Below are 19,288 nucleotides of genomic sequence, written 5' to 3'. Positions count from 1 at the left end.
CTCCCCACCTCACCCCACCCCACACCTCCACACCAAATAAATATAACAAAAAAAATAAATACAAACTGCTTCGCTCCTCCACACTTGCCCTCAAACGTCTGGAGCGAGCGAGTAAAATGAGCCGAGCCAATTCCTCCCGCCTCGCTGTGATCTCACCTGTCGGCGACGAAGCAGCAGCTCTTCGGTCTCTCCCCGCCCCCGTCCCCCCACCACCTGACTCTCGGCGCCGTTTCTCCTTTCAGCTCCGATCTGTGGAAGACGCAGTCGTCAACAAGCAGACACACAAACTCCCAGATGTAATCATTTGTTATATCCTATCAGTGCTGGTGCAGACTCGCTAAAAGGAACATCCACACACACACACCTGGAGAGGACCAAAGGAGGCCCACCTTTTTGGACGGAAAGGCAGAGCTGCTCCAGGATCACCCGGGAAGACATCTGCGGAGCTGAGGAGAGAGACACAAAGGAGATCCTGACAACAGATCCCTCTGCCATCCGGCTGATGAGGGGCTGAGCTCGTAAACCTGCTCGTGAGCGTGTGTGTTACTGGAAGGGTAGATGGACACGTTGCTTGCTTGTGTGTGTGTGTGTGTTCGCAAAGACTGACACTCTATGGAACAGTAAAGCACTGATGCTGCTTTAAACAAAAGAAAAACCACGCAGCTCAGATTATGGATCATTCGTTGGTTTCTACGTATTTATTCTCAAAGTGTAATCTTTAAGCACAGATATTGTAAATAGAAGCTCATCCTTGTAAAAAGATTTTGATTCTGCTGCGACAAACGGTGCAGCTGAGGAAACGACGTCACTTACAGTGAGAACCCGGGACTGGTCTTCCATGATTACTTGTTATGATAAAGTAGTCCAATAAAATGTGACAGTTACCTCTTTCAACCTGAAGTTTGTGCGTAATGAAGTAGAAACAGCGTGCTGTCGATTTCTTGTATGAAATCAGTGTTAATCAGGATCATAAAGGTAGTACTAGTACACATACAGTCAGAGGTAAATGAACTCACTGTGAAGTTTCGGTTGACATGCTGATGTAGTCCTACCAAGCATCCAAAATGTCTCCAAAGCGTCCTTAATTTCCTTGCTGTCGAACCCTTCTCGATTTGGTTCCTGTGAGTGGGACGATGTCGGAGGGTTTGGAGACTGGTGAGACCGAAGTGTGACTGATTGGAGACTAAAAAAAAAAAAAAAGAGAGAGACATAATTACAACACTCTGTGACTAAAACGCAACAAAACAACAAACTGAACGTCATTCAGAGGAATGCTGCAGCTTATCTGTAGTTATGTACAGATGTAAGCTGCGTAAGGAACAATAGAAACGGATTCCAAATTAAAATTTGCTTTTTTTTGTTGCAATTTCGTGCCTCCGTGTTGTCGCCAACAGTCCCACAAATACACATCTGAGAAACATTTATGAGCTAGAGCAGAAAGTCCTGAATGCCGCCACGCTTCCTTCAAGTACTCCCGTTAAAGCAGAGGTTAATAAGCCGTATGCAAGCTTTGAAAGTGCTGAGTTGTTTAGTTTAAGACATGATGGTTCCAGGGCACTCACTGGGTAGAACAGCAATGATTTTGGCTTCTTCTCTGCCTCAATGACAGCAGAATCCAAACATCAGATCATTTAAATCCAATTTCCTCACTGTTCTTTTTGTTGCAAGCAGGTCCAGCAGAGAATTGACTGTTGGTTTTAATGTCTCTTGATTGTTTTCTTTTTAATCTGGTTATTACTAGCTGGAGTAAAGAAACTACCATTTAGATTGCTTTAAAAACTGACCGTGTATACAGTACTGAATGAGTGTTTAGCGGACTCGGCGCCACCAGCTGGTTTGCTTTTCAAACACGGAGTTGAACAGTTTTTGCCACGGCCTTCCTGCTTCGTTTAAAACCACATTAAAACCGAAAGGCCGGACGGACCGAAGCTGTAATAAATCATGCTAAAATGGCAACAACTTGTCAATCACAAGGAAGTCTTTCTCTTTAAAACCTACCCATGATGTCTATTTTACTCTAAATCACAGCTTGTCTGCGGGGCCTCAAACCCGCGTCGCGACGAACGTGTTCTGAAAAATCGGCAGGACGAATATTTCCCTCAAAACAGTCGCCAAGTCATCGCAGGCGCCTCGGGCCCTTCTCAATTTGGCGTCCGTAAGCGTACGGCCCCAGAGAAGTCACAGCAGAGAGACAGATATACACTCCCTTTACAACCCCACTGCAAAGGACCGATTTCCTAAATTCTGCGTCTTCAGTTCAGTAAAGATTGTACAGATTATCTGCCCAAAATGCTTCTACGATTAAGTTGTTGGACGACACACATTTGAGGGCATTTTTGGGACCTTTACCCCCTTCAAAATGAAGCGCTTATGTGAGGGGATTTGAAAGCAAACAGCGGCATATCTCACAAAGAAAGGAGGAGGCAAAGACACCTGAAGGTAGGTGCAGGGACGACGAAGAAGATCTACCCGAAAACCAGGGAATCTTCACGAGGAGCTCATCATTGTTGGCTTTTTCAGATCAGATATGAGCTCCGTAAAGCGGAGTCGCAGTCGCAGTCGCCCAGCCGTGGCGTCCGTCTTGAACCGAGTCGACTCCAAAGGTTGATCAGCCGTGGATGTACGTTCTGAATTGAAACACAGGCAGAAACGAACGTAAACACGCAAAAACGCTGATCAACAAATGTGACGCTCTAAAACAGTGGTCTCCAATCCTGGTCCTGGAGGGCCACTACCCTGCATGTTTTCCTTGTTTCTCTGCTCCAACACACCTGATTTGAATCAATGGGTTATTAACAGGCTTCTGCAGAACATGAAGAGGTCATTTAACCACTGAATCAGGTGTGTTGGAGCAGGAAAACAAGTAACACATGCAGGGTAGTGGCCCTCGAGGACCAGGATTGGAGACCCCTGCTCTAAAATGACGCCACAACCTCCTTCACCATGAGGGCAGCCATCAAACTAAGCTGCCCTTTGACCCCCTCTCTGCTGACAATCATCCCTCTGACATAATTAAAACATAGAAGATGCACAACCCTACGCTGAAACCCCCCGAGGCTGTTCGATTTGGCTGCTGTGTTTGTGAAGACTTGTTTCTTTGCGCTCTGCTGTGCAGGGTTGTGTAAATACGGCAGTCATTAACCCTAATTGGGGGGCGTTTGAGCTCAACGAACACTACAGAGTTTGAAGCACATTTTTGTGGCAACTCAGAAAACGGCAATCAAAGCAAAGGGTAAATCCTTGTAAACGCTTCAAACAAATAATCCCTCTTGTGTCTTGGCTTTCTCTTACAGGTGTCCTAATTATGCTCTTCAGTTTCAAAGCGCAGCCGTGTAATAACCGGTCTACAGGCAGCCAACGTGACAGAACAGGTAGGACAGCTCGGTTCTGATCCTCCCGGGGCTAATGATGGTTTAATGAGAGGGAGAGATGGCGTCATACGTCATACCCACCTTCAGCGAGGTCACGTGCTGTGCAGGTGGGTGTGTTTTACCTGTCAGTGTCGCACCTGTCCCTGTCAGGCGGGGAGCTCTGCCTGCAGGAATGGCAGAGAGGGCGCTCTGCCTGTGGCTGGAGGAGCAACAGGTGTCCGCTGTTTTAGCCGCAGACGGAGGAGGTGGAGGCGGTAGGGATGCGTTTTTTGCCGCTTTGCGAGAAGTTCGGGAGATGAGCGACTCCCTTAGGGTTCTTTGAGTTGTTCTCGTTTACTCCCGGAGTGTTTCCAGGCTCGAAAAGAATGGCTTTATCCCAGATACAGTGCCTGGACGACAACCACGTCAACCCGCGCACGCACGAGTCCAAGCCGGAGTTCCTCTACTGCGAGGAGCAGCGGCTCGCGCTCGAGGCGCTGCTGCGGGACGGCCGCGAGGCGTTCGCGAAGCACCTGGAGACGCGCGGCCTACGGGGTTTCCTCTCGGACCTGGAGCGCGAGACCCTGAGCGCGGCGGCGGAGCCCTTCGACCCGGACTCGGACGTCCTGCTGCTGCCGGCGAGCGCGGACGGGGACGAGGGGGGGACGCCGCTGTCGCTGCAGTACTGGCCGGAGCTGTCGGACACGTCCGCCCCGCAGATGGACTTGGGCTGGCCCGACTGCGACTCGTACCGGGGGGTGACGCGCACCTCGGTGTACACGCAGCCGCCGCTGGACGGCCAGGCCCACATCAAAGAGGTGGTCAGGAAAATGATTGCGCAGGCGCAGAAGGTAGGCGACCCCCCGGGGTGTCTATTTATAACTTAAATGCTACTTTTATCTCTTAAAAAGTTTCTATTTAAAGCTGTTTTTATTGCTTTGATTAATTTTAACCAACAGAAGTTTACGCAAAACGTCTATTTTTAGAATATAAATGATATTTATCATTAAAGACATAATCTGAAGCGGGCTTCTGTGGGAAAGTTATGAACAGTTAATATCTCACCTGTTGCAGATAGCTCTTTGAGCGCCTTCAGAGTGGAGGAATAAAGTTTTAATACCGACTTATTTTAAAACAAATCCAAAAAGCTCATTGTTGCTCATCCAAACGCTGTTTCATAAACATTTACTCAGCCATCAATGTCACATCACTTGGCTTGTCTATTTAAACAAAGTATTTTATTGAAGTATATTTCTGCGGTCAGTAAATTCTCTATCTAGTTGGGTGCTACAGCTAGCTGCCGCCAGCGCGATTTGCATTGGCAGACAGCCATAAAATTCTATGCAAATAACCACGTCGTTAGAAACCAACAGTGATGTAAAGGCTCATAAGGTAGTGTCCACATGAACCACTGTTTTGAGCCGTTTTAAGAAATCGATACCTTTAGGTCTTGGCCCTGCCCTGACTAGCCATTAGCTCATCAATCCACTCCAATTTAGCCTAGGATGCTACCTATAGCTCGTTGTATTTTGGGTACTCTGGGGCTACGTTCATATCGGTTAGAGTTGTCAACTTGTTTATCCACTCACTTACTCACTAAATAGTGGAGAACAAGTTGAAAATGTGTACACAGTCTCATGCACACTAACATATAAACATTATACACACATGTACACCTAGTCTATAAGTTATTCAGACTTCTCAGCTAAATAATGTTTGAATCTGAAGTCTTAAAATTATTTTTTTTAACTGGAAAATGTTTTCTTTTTTAAAAAAAAAAAGTTTTTTTGCCCATTTACAAGTGAAAGTCTTTCTTTGTACATGATTTGCGCAGTTTAGTTCTTACCCAGATATAGTGACTTGTAGAACAACACGCTGGTGTGTTCAAGAAAGCCGGCATTTTTTTAGTTATTCCTAATTTCTGACGTTTCCGTAATGTTTCCAGAGCTGCCTCCACCCAATCACCCGGACATGTTTTATCATTCAAAAAAAGTTCTTTCCTTAAGTTTGAAACTCTTCTGGGTAAATGAACCCTCCTGAAGGCCTCGAAAGAAGGACAAATAGAGAGAGAGGTAGAGAAGTTCTTGTACCTTTGGGCCAATTTGACCCGAAAGGAACAGGAGGATTAAATTGTTTATATTTTATTTGTGGTTTCCAACTAGATTTTCTCTTTCTATTAATCGTTTACTTCACTATGTTTAACACAGTTTCCGGATGAAACAATGTTTGCTTGTTGACATTTAGTGACATGGAGAGGAAGCGCAAAAAGGGAAAGGAGCAAGTGTTGTGACAGGTTACCGAAGGAGGTCAGGGTGTGTCATCCTCAAAAGATGAGTCTGTTAAATGGTTCAGATCTTTGAGACCTGGGCCGAGAGTGAGCCGCTCCACGCACCTTAACGGAGGGAAGAGTCTGTGGGTGGCAGCATGTAGGATTCTGCCAGCTACACCTACTCCTGTTGAACTTTATTTAACTCAAACAGCCATCTATGACAGATAAGATATTTTTTGCTCAAACGCTTTCCACAGAACCCACCTTCAAAGGATTGTAACTGTCCCTTCAGCGTCTCTTATTTTGCCGTTCTGTCAAACGCTCAGGCTCAGGCACGAGGTGTCATTTGAAGGCTCGGAGCAGCTCTCACTTTCTGTGATGTTCAAAGGACATAGCTGCCGAGCCAATCGAGAGCAAAGTGCAGCTGGATTAGGCTGCTTTATCAGTGCCTCGCTCTGTGAACCGTCCCCGCAGCTCTGCGTGCGTGCGTGCGTTAAACACGCCGAACGTTCATTTGCATGGCTCTGCGTTCAGCATACTGCCGGGCTGCGTGTGTGCCAGGGTGTTACGGTGTCTCTGCCCAGGCGGCTGACTCATCCCGGGCCGCAAGTTTATGACATGTTCTGTTTCGCAGCGACAAATTATTTGACTGAAGCATTCTTGGATCGTTTCGCTGACAGGCTGTGAGTCATAAGCGGAGCACGCTCATAAACTTACACGAATAGGAGCTTATTTTAATCAGATCTTTAGATCAGCCTATTATTTATTTATTTATTTTTTCTGTGTATGTGTGGGGAAAAATGTACAAGCAAGTTATATTTAAAGGCACCTGCGACCTTGGTGATCCCGTGAGCGTGTCAGTGCCTGAGTTGCGTTCCCTGTGCGTTTGCAGGTGATAGCGGTGGTGATGGACCTCTTCACCGACGTTGACATCTTCAGGGATTTGCTTGACGCTGGCTTCAAAAGGAAGGTGTCCATCTACATCCTGCTGGAACGCACCACACTACCTCACTTCCTGTCCATGTGCCAGAGGGCCAACATGCACGCCGGACACCTGAAGGTAAGCCGCCGTCACGCGCCGCGTCCTTCCCACGGATCTATTTAAAGCCTGCCATGAAAAGACGAACCAGTTGGAGACGTAGCACTCCTTGGAGGAATGTGTATTGTCTGTTGGAGTGATTATCTGAAAACGAGAAGGGATGGAGTCGCAGCTGTGTTGGTCAGAGCTTGCATCCTGCGAGATCCATTAGTGCTCTGACTGTGTGTTAGGGATGACTCTCAGCTACTTCCATATCAGTAGGTTTTTAGCCATTTTTATGGTCAATTAGCTTTAGTGCCACCAAAAGTTAATGAGCTGTAACCGTACATCCAGTCAAATGTAGCAGCTAAGAAAAAAACAACTCTTTTGAGGTCATGTACCACGAAGAACTTCAAAGTTCCAGAACATTTTTTTGTCATGTTAGGACTCGTAAAGGACGTTTAAGTTGGAAATCCGAGCATCAGATCAAACGGAATTGTTTTGACAAGGCTCGTAAAGGATCTTTCATGATAACTGTGTAAAAGTGCTCCCGCCGAATGCAGCAGCCCTCGGTGCGCTCGGCCCCCGTTTTTCTTAACCCGTTCGGCCTCGAGCGGCTCGGAGCAGCACGTGGCAGAAAGAAGTGATACGCCGAAGACACTTTGAAGCTTCGGGAGGCTGCGGCTCATTGTCTGGTGTTAACAGATGTGTGTGCCAAAGGAAAACCCACCTGTGTGTTTGTCAGCACATGTCATACTCAGAGCTGCAAATCTTCTAGGTGTGACCAAGCTGCCTTTAAAACCACATGAGTTTTTCTTGTACAGGGAGGCATTATTAACCGTAAAGAAGATGTCACAGCTACTGTTGTTATTTTTTTTCCTTGTTAATCAACACTAAGTACTCCATCCATTCAGTTTCTTCTTTTTATTCGTGGTTGTGAAGGTCAGCAGGTCCATTAGGCTCCAACATGGCGGTGTGAGCACTTCCTGAAGCCGTTATCCACATTTAAGAACACGTATACAGATCCTAATGATAAAGAAGATCAAATATACATAAACTCCTTAATTGTGGAAGTGATAGACGGAGGCTGCAGCACCTGAACAGGCTCAGAGCACCATCTAGGACTGGATTCCATGCGAACAGCAGAGTCTGTAGTGCGTAGGACACGACAACCAAAGAGGCTGCGTTAAGGCGAGAACATCCCCCATCATCGCTTTTTCCCTTTTACGTAAAAATAAGAAGCGTTTTACTTTGTTTCTCTGCGGCTTGTCTCAGTTCTGTCTTTCGTGCGAGTCTCGGACTGCAGCCCTGCCCACAGTAATACATCTGCACCGTGCACATTTAGCCTGAAGTTGCCCTACTTTTCAAATTCGTCAAATATTAGATGTCCGAGTGGATAAGTGTTAGGAAAAGGCAGCCTGTATAGCTGCTGTGTTACTGTCAGGTTAGGGTTTAAACACATCAAGTCAGTGGAAAATAATGTGGTCTCTCCATCCTTGTGGTTGATAAAGTAACTCAGAGTGACAAACCATCGAGAGAGAGCGGGGGAGCAATTATAATAGCCTGTGTGGTTCATTTACACAGAAATGCAGCCAGCATTTCAGTGGCACATGGTGAAGCGTGCGTGCACCCAGCGTACAAATATCCATTCCTTCGTCATGTGTCATATATTTAATTTCTGTTAGGTTTTCCCCTGGAGGGCACCGGAGGGCTTAGCTGTGCGTCTCGTTCAGTGCTCTGCCGCTCTGAGTTATTATGGAACCACATCTGGAGCAGAGCCAGTTCTGTCAAAGGGAATTGTGTAACCTTCTTTTTTTAAATTTTTTTTATCGGGGGACGTAATGAGATGCTTTTCTCACAAGAGCAAGATGAGATTTTAACAGTATTTTTAAGAAAAAAAACAACTTTCGCTACAAATGTATCCCTCCTGTCTGATTTCTTACCAGTCTCTTCAGACCTTCAGACCTTAGAAGGGGGTCAGAGTCAAAATAAAAGTTTTTCCAAATTTTCTTGAAAAACTTGTATTTAATTTAAAACAATTGTTGATTTCGTGTCTTCCTTTTTTTCCCCCCTGCTTTCCAACGAAACCATTTTTACCAACGGCCGACAAAAGCTGAAAACAAACCTCAATGAAAACTCAAACAACTGCTAACATTTTGCTTTAACACTACAAGAGAAAACACAGGAAGACACTCAGCGATGTGCTCTGACAGGAGTTTGTCTGTCAGTCCGAGTTGTGAGAACAAAGAACTGACGTAAAGTAAAGTGGACGTTTTTGTTTTTTAATTGTTATTTTAATCACATAGAAAACAACACAGAGATGATTCAGCAGATTGCGTGAAGGCGGGAGGCGATGTCATTAAATTGTACAGTCCAGTTTTTTTGTTTTTGTTTTTTGTTTGATGGACTCTTTCCCTCTCAAATCAACGGATTGACGAGAGCTTCAAACTGTATTTTCTCCACTTCAAAGTTGACACGTTACAGTGCAAGCTCGCCATCAAGTCGGCTCCATTTCAAATAAATGCACAACAGGGACTCTTCCTCTCAGCACGTAGCTGCAGAAGCCTGTCCTAAATTGCTGCCGCACGAGTGATTTGAAGTGGAAGGATCGTCTGCGTGTTTTAGAGCTTGTTTCACCCCTGTTTTCCCTGACATCATTGGTTGTGTGTGTGTGGTCTGTATACAGACGCACACTCCTGTGGTCTCCTGTGGCAGCTCAGACATTTTGTCCGAGGGACGTTAAAAAGAGCTGCTGCGAGCCAAACCTCCAAATGTGACAAGTCTGTCGGAAAGCCGTGACTGACTGAGAAGGCGGCTGGCAGAAAGAGGGAGGACGAGTGTGACAGATCGAGATTTTGCTGCGAGCTGGAAGTGATGAGCCGGAGTTCGTGGAAGGGAGGTTTAACAGGATGGGAGGAGGAGCAGATGAGTTGACATTTGAGCGAGGGGAAAGAAGAATGTTGCACCGCAGCAAGCTTAAAAACGATCAGGCTCGCTCTATGCCTCAGTTGTCCAAGAGGGTTTCTAAATATATTTGAAATGTCCAGACGGGACCCTTTCAGCCTGCCAAGCATTAGTTCAGGTGTTTTACCAAAAAGTGAAACATCCCACGCTGTCTCAGCTGGTTTGGGACGTCTCCCTGACACTTCCACGGAAAAGTTTAGAGCCGAACACGCACAGAGAGGTGCTTGTTTGTTGATTTATCTAATCCGCTAACCAAAAACGAGGGCACCGACAGAAAGAGAAAGTTAAGGGCGTGACCAAAATATGGAGCAGCGCAAGTGTCTCTCAGCTGTAAAACAAGCTGCTCCAGTAACATTTCTGCCACCGTGAGACAAATCCTTTCACAATGGAGCCACATCCCAGCTGAGAACCTGCTTCCTCTGTAAGACTTCACACGCAAAGTTAAATCTAGTGATCTGAGCAGCAACCATAACCCCCATCCCTCCACCCCCCAGGATACTACCCTAAAATAAGGCAGCTCATAAGATCAAGGATCAAAAAAAATGACATCAAGTTCTTCAAATGCATTTCCGTCTGCGAGTTCCAGACAGTCGAAGAGGGAAAGTAACAAGCTCCAGAATACACCTCTGAGTTTATGAACAAAGTCTGTAGGAATGTCAGAATTCCACTTCGGCTGCCAAATCGACGACAACAAAAAAAAACCCATCAGACAGAGTATCAAGTGGAAAAGTACTGATTCTGTTTTACATGTCGGCTTGTTTGCAAATGCTCGGTGCTTTTTACACGTGATCTTACTTTACTTTTACTCTACAAAAATAGACGTACATGTCGTTCTTGCGCAGAACAAGCCGGCCTTGGAAAATCAGCTGAGAGAAAGCCGTGTTGGCGCTAAGAGTCTTGGCATGAATGTGTCGTCCGTAGTGGACAAGTGGCAAGAGCAGCTTCCGTAACCTCAACCTGACCTCCATTATTTCTCTGCGTTTTCACACCCGTGTACCACAATGATGCAGTTAAGGTGTTGTGTGAAAAGGGATGTATGGTTTGCCTTTTCAGGAGGGTTCTAATTCCATTATTTGTGTGTGTTTCAGCATCTTCGTGTGTGCTGCGCTGGAGGTGTCGAGTTTTACACTCGGCACTGCACTAAAGTCACGGGGCGACTGGGCTACAGATTCATGTTCATCGATGGCGACAAAGCCGTTACTGGGTCATACAGGTCAGTGTGCATTTTATGGTGTTCGGGTGGAAAGACGCAGCTGTGAAGAAAATAAGAGACTCAAATGGACACATTATCTTTTTATGCTCCAGCTGTCTGTGTTTTGGGATTGAGGAAGGAGTGGGGTACAAAACTTAACAAGGCATGTGGTGAGAAACTAGCTTGCAGTTATGGAGGGACACAAACATCTAATTACGCCTCACTGGAGGAAGTCTTGGCATTTTTTTTGGACAGTTTTTCCAGCTGATAAATAGTTTTATGCCTTAATTGTTTAATTATTGCTCCATGGTTACTACTGGTTACCGTAGTCTTAACTTTGTATTCTCTTTTGCTTCATTTAGTTTCACCTGGATGTCCTCCCGGCTGGATAGAAATCTTATCACTGTGATTACGGGTCAGGCCGTGGACGCCTTCGACCAGCTGTTTCGCTTCCTGTACATGACCTCCACGGCTGTTGACCTCCGGAAAGTTGTAACAGAGCCCGAGCCTCAGCCAGACTCCCGACCCCATGTTGCCTCTGTGATAGCTCCTTCCGCTGCCGTTGCTAGGAAATTGCACAACCCCAAATACGCCTTGGTTGCGTTGACCAACTCCAACCCCACCACCTCTTTTGGCAACGGAAGCCCTAAAGAGCCTGAAGCATCAGAGAAGCCCAAGAAGAAGGAGCCACGAAGGATGAGCGAGGATTCTCTTCCGCTTCACCCCGGACTAACTAATCTGGAAAAAGCCAATTTAATCCCATACCTTCCCACCTGGCCAGAACCTGACCCGCCAAGTGATGTAATAGGGTTCATTAACATTCGGGATTCCAACAAAGCGACACAAGTCCATCTGCAGCGTTCTGAGAGGTTTGAAACCAGCCAAGCAATCAAGTTTAGCAGTCCACTCAGCAAGCCACAGGAACCTCTGCCAGAAGTTGCAACACCTAGAAAGATAACCCCTCAACACAAGGAAATGAATAAACTCCCACTGGCACAAAATGAATCCAAAACTAAGGAGTTGGTGGTCGATACTGCAGTTCCTGGTCACAACAAAGTTGAAGACAAGGCACCTGAACAAACATCATCTCCGTGTAGTCAAAAATCTGTACCTGACGAGGACAAAACTAAGGCTCTAAAGGCTGAGAGTAAACTCTGTTCAAACACAGCCAGAAACCCAGACGCAGGCCATGTTACACCTGGTGTCAGTCGAGATACACCACCGCAAACCTTCAGTAAGACACCCTCATCTAATATGGAGAGACCCTCCAACAAAGCTGGGACTGTCTCCACAACCAGTCCAAAGTCAGACTTACTCACTCTCAGTTCACTCTACAAGCGGCAAGAAATTTTTCCAGAGGGTGTAATACCTGGACAAATAACTGGTAAACATGAGGGAATGAAAAACCCCCAACCGGAACAAAATGAACCCAAATCAAGTGAGTTGGTGACAGATGGTGCTGCTCCTGGTTATGACAAAAGTAAAGCCAAAGCACCTGGAGAAAAATCATCTCGTCAAAAGTCTGAACTTGACAACAACCATTTTAACGTTCTCAAACTTGATAAAAAGGTCTGTTTAAACACTGCTATAAACCCAGACGCTGTCCATGACACAGCCAGTTTTGGTCCCAATACACCACCCCACTTCAGCAATAAAACACCTTTATCTAATAAGGAGAGTTTTACAAACAAGGCTGAAATTGTCTCCACGGCCAGTTCAAAGGCACACTCAAATGAATCCAAGCCTAAGGAAGTGCTGGTGGATACTTCAGCTCTTGGTCACAACAAAAGTAAAGACAAAGCACCTGATCAAAAAACCCCTCCATGTGGTCAAAAAGATGAAACCAAAGTTTTCAAAACTGGGGACAAACTCTGCTTAAACACAGCAATAAACCTGAGCCATGATACACATGATCTCAGTCCAAATACGCTACCCCAATCTAGCGCTAAAGTACCCTCATCTAATAAGGAGAAACCTTCAAACCAAACTGAAACTGTCTCTACAAGGCTGAGGTCAGACTCCAATGAAGCCAAACCTAAGGATTTGGTGGTAGCTACTGCAGGGCCTGGTCACAACAAAAGAAAAGACAAGGCTCCTGATCAAAAACTAACTAGTCAAAAGTCTGTACCTGAACAGGATGACACTAAAGTTCTAAAAACAGATAATAAAGTCTGTTTGAACCCAGATTCAGGCCATAATAAACCTGATCTCAGTCCAGAAACACCACCTCAATCTAGCAAAAAGACATCTATGAAGGAGAGGCTTTTAAACAAAATGAAAACTGCCTCCACAGCAAGTCTAAAGTCAGACTCCCTCTCACAGTCAGAACCTGACCTAACAAAGGTAGCGAGCAGGTTGATAAATACTCAGGAGGCCATCAAACCAACGCAGGGGTCTGAAATCAGCCAGGCAGTCAAAGTTAGCGGTCCACTCAGCAACGCACAGGGAACTTTGCCTGAGGTCCCAGTGCCTAGACAGATAACGGTTAAACACGAGGAACTGAGTAAACCCCAACCAGCACAAAATGAACCCAAAGCTAAGGCGTTGGTTGTAGATATTGCAAGGCCTGGTCAAAAATCACCTCAATGTAGCCAAAAGTCTGTACCTGACAAGGATGAAACTAAAGTTCTCAAAATGGTGAATGAACACTCTTCAAACACAGCCATAAGCCCGGGTGCAGAGATGCCACCTAAATCTAGCAGTAAGACACCCCAGTCTAATAAGGAGAGACTTTCAAACAAAGCTGAACCTGCCTCCACAACCATGCTAAAGTCAGACTCACTCACAGAGTTAGAACCCGATCCAGCAAGGGTTGGAGGAGGGGCCGTTACCAGTCAAGATGCCAACAAACCAATGCAAATCCACGCACAGCACACTGACATGCAGGAAGTCAGCCAGGCATTGAAGTTTATCAGTTTGCTCAACAAGCTACAGGAAACTTTTCCAGAGGTCGCAGCAGCTCGACCCATAACAGCGAAGCATGAGGAAACGAGCAAACTCCAACCGGCACAAAATGTACCGAAAGCTAAGGAGCTGGTCGCAGCCGATCCTGGTCCCGACAAAAGTAAAGACAAAGTGCCGGAACAAAAATCCCCTCCACGCGGTCAAAAATCTGCACCTGACAAAGGTGAAACTAAAGTGCCCAAAACTGAGAAGAAACTCTCTGACGCAGGCCACAACACACCTGATCTCAGCTCAAATACCCCACCCCTATCTAGCAACAAGGCTCTCTCATCCAGTAAGGAGAGACCTTTAAGCCAAGTTAAAGCTTCTCCAACACAGTCTGAAGGTTCCACCTCCCTAAGTAACCCTGACGCCATTACCGTAGTGCCCGTTGAAAGGGACCAGGCTGCGCCAGGAGTGCAGCGCAGTAGTGCCAGTAACAGAGGAGCTCGAAAGGAGCAAAACCAAGAGAAGAGGCGTAAGGAAGATGGTGAATGTCGCGGCACAGCAGGGGCGCTGCCAGTCACCGGAACCAAATTAAAAACGCAATCAGATCCTTTGAATACTGCTGCACTAAAGACAGCGAGCGCAAACATTCAAGGAATAATTCCTAATGATGTTGATTCCAAGACTTCGATGTCGACAAATACCAAGACGGGCTCGGTAACAACAGCACAGACAGAAGAAACCCTGACAAACTGTGATCTTGCTAAAGAGACACATTTGATACAGCCTCAGACATACCTTGTAAGATCGCACGAGCCTCAGAGAATACTATTTAGTAAGTTTACATCACAGGGCGTAGACGTTTTAGGGTCTTTGAAAGCTCCAGTGAACGATACAACACAGAGCCCGTCCGTGCTTAAAGATGGCGTTGATGACAGAATACATACACGTGCCGGAAATGCACTCAGTCAGCCAGGTAAACAAGTACAAGTCACGTTGAAGCAAACTGACAGCCTTATTACCAATCAAGAACAAACCCAAACAAGCACAAGCGCTCCAGAGAAAGCCCTGCATTTCAACTTCCCTCTTGCACAAGCGGCAAACGCCAATTCGCCAACCACCAAGCTGGCGTCAAAGTCAGCCGCAGTAAACGCTCGCACTCCTGATGCGTTTCCTTCACGCTCGCCTACCCTAGATTCACGGACCGCCTCACCCGACCCGCGGCGGTACACGCCGGACTTTCGATCACCTGCGTCCGACGCCAGTGATGAGTACGTCTCACCGAGGCAGGACTCCACCTTCTCAAACACGTCTGAGGAGTTTTACCAGTGTTGTGACTCTCCTTTGAAGGAGTTCGTCCTGGACCCAAGGGACGGTTATACCAGCCTCACAAACACGAACACTTCTCCTGCGACCGCCAAAGACACCAGCCCTAAATACTTGAATTATAGCCCCACCACTGCAGGCCAGAACACTTCAAACCCTGAAGTCAGTCTTTTGTCCAGGACTACTGGAGTCGCTTCATCTTTACTCGGAATAAATGCCCAAAAAAGTGAGCGGAAGGAGGTGACAAAGGCAAATGGCAAAGATGAAGATGTATGGGTGAGAAGGACGAACCAAGGATCCCAGGGATCTAAGGGGACAGACAATCAGGATGCAATTAGAACGATGAAGCACGGACAATGCAAAGATGATTTAGCAGAAATGGAAGCAAAAGGCGAAGAGGCCCAGAGTCCTACGCCAAAAAGAGCGCCGATCCACTCAGCAGCTGATAATGTGGTCGACAGAGGCGGTCGGGAAACGGAGCCAAAGCGACGGTCCGTCGGGGACCTTAAACCGGAAGGGGCTTCTTCTGAAGACCAACAGGAAAAGACATCTTCGAGAAGGGAGGAGGCTCGAAAACCCAACGCTGAGGAGAGGAGAGGAAGACAGTCCACCAGAGAAACCAAGGGACAGAAGGTAGGACTAACAAAGGAAGCAGATGTTTTCATCTTTATTTATGAAGGAACGTGCTTCTTTACACATGACAAACATGTAAACTCAAAATGGACTGTTCAATTTCTTAAGAACAATGCAGTATTTTTTTAAAGAAGTAAAGTAGTTGTCCTTTTTCTGTTGGACACAACTAGTATATAATACATCTTAACTGAATTTCATTACAATATCACTCCAAAGCTTAAGTTAAATGACTATTTGCTTTTAAACATAGTGATAATATCTGCTGGTTGTGGTGAAACAACTGTTTTCTGAGATGACATTAGATCATTTGTTTTGTGCCATTTGTTCAGGTTATATATACGGACAAACTAGTGAAAATAATCCTACATTACTTAAGTTTTGATGTAAAAAAAAAAAAAAAAGCGTCAGAAGTGAATTAAATTCTTGTCACCTTCATGCTTGCACACTGACCTACTTGTCCTGATATTAATCACATGTAATGATTGGCTGCAGGATTAACGGAGTGTTGCTTTTAATGTTGGGTCTCGAAAGAACTGTGGGATGTCAGTGTGTTCATCAGTTTTATTAAGGATGGAGCAGGGTTTCCTAAGCTGCAGGAAGCAAGAAAATCTCCTTTTTCTTTGGTGTCCGAACAATTCGATCAGTTCCTGTGTCGGTGCCCACTGAGATATTTAGGGATAATTTCACTCAGAACCTTTCTTTTTTTTTTTTAACAGTGTTCATTTCACTGGCTGTAGAAACTGAAACTGAATCGTTCCCCTACACATTTGGGCTTCATGATAAGTCCCTTCAGCTTACTTTTGTTTGCAGACAAAAAAAACAAACTAAAGTTAGTCTTTGACGGTCTTTGTAAGAAATAAAAACATTTTTGAACTAACTTTTGTGGCGCAGCGGACTGTGGTCCTTCAGTGTGTCTGAATCCAGTAAATAAGAGTTCACATTAGGCTCTTTCAGAAAACAGTCCCGTAGAATCGGTGCACGGACCAGTCCGTCTTGTAGGGCGCCTCTGAAAACCCAGACGGATCCGCCGACGGGAGAGTTCAGAACTGAAGCGAGCAGGGCGGAACCCAAAAGAGGCGTGGAACAAAAAAATCAGCTGCCTTTTACGTGTTGCTCGATGCTTTAATCGTGTGACGGACGTCTCCTGGGGAACGTTTCTCCCAACATGGAGGATGAGCTCAGTGCGGCGATTCTGTTTGCATTCAGCAACATATTTCATATAAATGCACAACTTCAATTGGTCTTCTGTATGCTCCGAAGTGCAGCTGAAAGCCACTGGTGTTTTGAAGCAGAAAGGCACCTTGTCACCCCAGTTTGTCATCATTTAGAACTTTAATTAGAAAAAAAAGAAAACACTTGAGAGTTCTCCTCTGGAATGAATCCATACCTCGTTGTTGTGGCTGGGTGGTCACCGAAAGCGTACGTCATCACTTTGTCACACTATTCATCCGCAAAGCCGACCTGCCTTTTCACAGCTGGACCGTTTCAGCTGCGTTACTACCTCGCTTTGTGACCCTCGGTGCATTCAGAAGTCCCAGCCTGAGATGTCTTGTAAAAAAGCCTTTTGTTGCTGGACTAATATCAGTCTTGTGTCTTAACGATGTACTCCATTCTCTTGTGTCGAAAAGTCGTACAGTCCAGCATCTGTTGACGTGGGTTACTGTCAAAGTTTTAGAATCTGGCTTCCACAGCGTGGCATGGATCAGGTTATTTACGACAGCTGGAAATCCCAATGTGAGCCTGGCATAGTGCGCCCCTGAAGTTCAGGAGGATTTTCTTTTTATGTCACAGTGAGGTCATCGTCCAGTGTGAGGGGTGACTAATTTAAAACACAGCTCTTATTCATTATTGAACAAGGACACAAAGACAAAATTAAAGGGACATTTTTTTAAAATCGAGTGCAACATTTGTTCCCTCTGATCCAATATTAATAATTGAATTAAAGGTTAATGTTTTGACCTCTTCCCTTTTGGATCCTACGATGATGTCAGCGAGGTGTCAGCTGGAGCTAAACGTCTCGTCTGTGTTTCTACAGGTTCTTACTAATTCCTCCAAACTGGAGCGACCTCAGCAGCAGGGCAATGGACCTCCCTCATCTCCCCGAACGGTGAAGTCCCCTCGACCCCTTCCAGGCTCCCTGGATTCCGGGGCTAGTCGTGCAGGAAGTCAGTCGGCAAGCAGAGTGTTCTACAGTGGCTTCAAAGTTTCCGATAGCACGTCAGCTCCTCGCAGGACAGCGTCCAGAAGCCCCGCGCCGGCAGGGCGGGCTCCCGTCGGGGCCGGGGCCGGCAGAAAACAGGGCCCCAACAGCCTCGTTTCTCGACAGCCTGCGGCTACACAGACGAGGTCGAAGGCTGACCAATCACAAACACAGGCTCCAGCGCGCCCGGCCTCCTATCTCTACACGCACCCCAACCTACAACCTCAGCTCGGTCCTCAAGGCCCGATGCAGAGGGGCTCTGAACAGGCGGCCCCCGAGCAGGACGAAGGGAGGGGTCTGTTCAGCCTGCCTTTTGGCCAACTCTACAGCTTCAGGGGTCTGAGGGACAAATGGGCCAAGCCGCAGACGCAGGCCAAGAAGAGCGGCGCCAGTGCTCCGGGAAAAGAACGCAAAAGCACCAGCTAGAGCCGGCCCGTCAGCCGTCCTGTCCCTGAAACGCATCACGGGGGAGGACGGGGGAGGGTTGACCGACACGCATATCCAGGCTCAATACAACACTTAATCTAGTTTTATTTTTTTAGAAATGTTCATTTTTACACTTTTGAAATTCTTCTTGAACGTGTAAATATGCCGGACACATGAAACTGACATCCTCTAAGTTATTAACTCGTGTAAAAAAAAAAAAAAAAAAACTAAAAAACTAACTGTTGTATTCAATCATTTGGTTTCATTTTGTACGTATGAACGAGAGGAGCTGCTTGTATCTGTTCTTTCAACTGATGACCAGAGAAATTTGCACATTGTGCCGTTTATCAGCTTGATGCACACAAACTGGACCGCACTGACCGCAACCGACAGACCGCATCAGCAATGCAGTTGGGTTTTTTTGTTTTGTACAATAATGGGACCAAGTCATTCTTTTAATGGAACATGGCCGAACATTCTGAAGTGGCGTCACGTTAATCGTTTTACTGTAAAAGTGACGTGGACTCTGTCGAGTTTTCAGCTGGGGATTTATGCATTTGTGTGTGTTGTTGGATTATAAAAAAAAATGGAATGGTGGTAATGGACGGGCTCCACCAGCTGCTTTTCACAACATCGTCAGCCTTACGGTCCTTCCCTGCTCTCTGAACGCTGACGATGACATAAAATGTGCGAAGCCGAACCCTGCCTGGTCTGTTTGTTTCCGCTGCCTCATACCTGTCGGGGCCGTTGTGTGCTTATACGTCGTGTTTTTTGTACGTCGAAAGAAAAGAACTCGATTCTTTTACTACTGATTCATGCTTTGTTGTCACCAAATCCCATTTAAATTCCAAACGCTCGTGGCCCCAGAACACCAAGTCACGATGTCTTTATGTTACTCTAAGCACAAGTTATCTGAGGTAATGAGCACAACAACAAAAAAACACCGGAAAGACTGGTTATGGTAAACAAAAACGCGGATGTTACAGACCGTGGCCTCTGCTTTGTGTTTTATTTTTTTGTT

General features: G+C 46.1%; 1 protein-coding gene and 1 long non-coding RNA gene across 3 annotated transcripts in view; one reads left to right on the top strand and one right to left on the bottom strand.

Annotated features, from left to right (window-relative positions):
• The window catches only part of LOC119617511, a 31,314-nt gene extending 27,684 nt beyond the window's left edge, over positions 1 to 3,630 (bottom strand). Inside the window, exons 1-3 of one of the 2 annotated variants that reach the window (XR_005233830.1) lie at positions 3,494 to 3,630; positions 2,434 to 2,627; positions 157 to 1,183 (exon numbers count right to left, since the gene is read on the bottom strand). This is a non-coding gene — a long non-coding RNA (uncharacterized LOC119617511). Of the gene's footprint in view, positions 1 to 156; positions 1,184 to 2,433; positions 2,628 to 3,493 lie in introns of those variants that run through there. The other variant, XR_005233829.1, reaches the window with a different exon arrangement.
• Positions 3,631 to 3,698: 68 nt separating this feature from the next.
• LOC108242989 lies at positions 3,699 to 18,967 on the top strand. The gene is made up of 5 exons (XM_017428162.3): positions 3,699 to 4,201; positions 6,512 to 6,679; positions 10,690 to 10,814; positions 11,156 to 15,641; positions 17,677 to 18,967. The coding sequence occupies exons 1-5, from the start codon at positions 3,737 to 3,739 to the stop codon at positions 18,265 to 18,267; spliced, it is 5,835 nt and encodes a 1,944-aa protein (XP_017283651.1). The 5' UTR covers positions 3,699 to 3,736; the 3' UTR covers positions 18,268 to 18,967.
• Positions 18,968 to 19,288: the final 321 nt, after the last annotated feature.

Source organism: Kryptolebias marmoratus, linkage group LG12, assembly GCF_001649575.2.
Source record: "Kryptolebias marmoratus isolate JLee-2015 linkage group LG12, ASM164957v2, whole genome shotgun sequence".
NCBI classification, from domain to species: Eukaryota; Metazoa; Chordata; class Actinopteri; order Cyprinodontiformes; family Rivulidae; genus Kryptolebias; species Kryptolebias marmoratus.
The sequence above is the reverse complement of the archived record's forward strand: the minus strand, read 5'-3'. Positions and strand labels throughout refer to the sequence as shown.

What these genes read in the sequence shown, in the direction of transcription:
- LOC108242989 (XM_017428162.3), top strand. Translation starts at nt 3,737, where the DNA reads ATGGCTTTATCCCAGATACAGTGCCTGGACGACAACCACGTCAACCCG. An exon ending in TGCACGCCGGACACCTGAAG is followed by an intron (nt 6,680 to 10,689) that starts GTAAGCCGCCGT and finishes TGTGTGTTTCAG; the next exon opens with CATCTTCGTGTGTGCTGCGC. An exon ending in GCCGTTACTGGGTCATACAG is followed by an intron (nt 10,815 to 11,155) that starts GTCAGTGTGCAT and finishes TGCTTCATTTAG; the next exon opens with TTTCACCTGGATGTCCTCCC.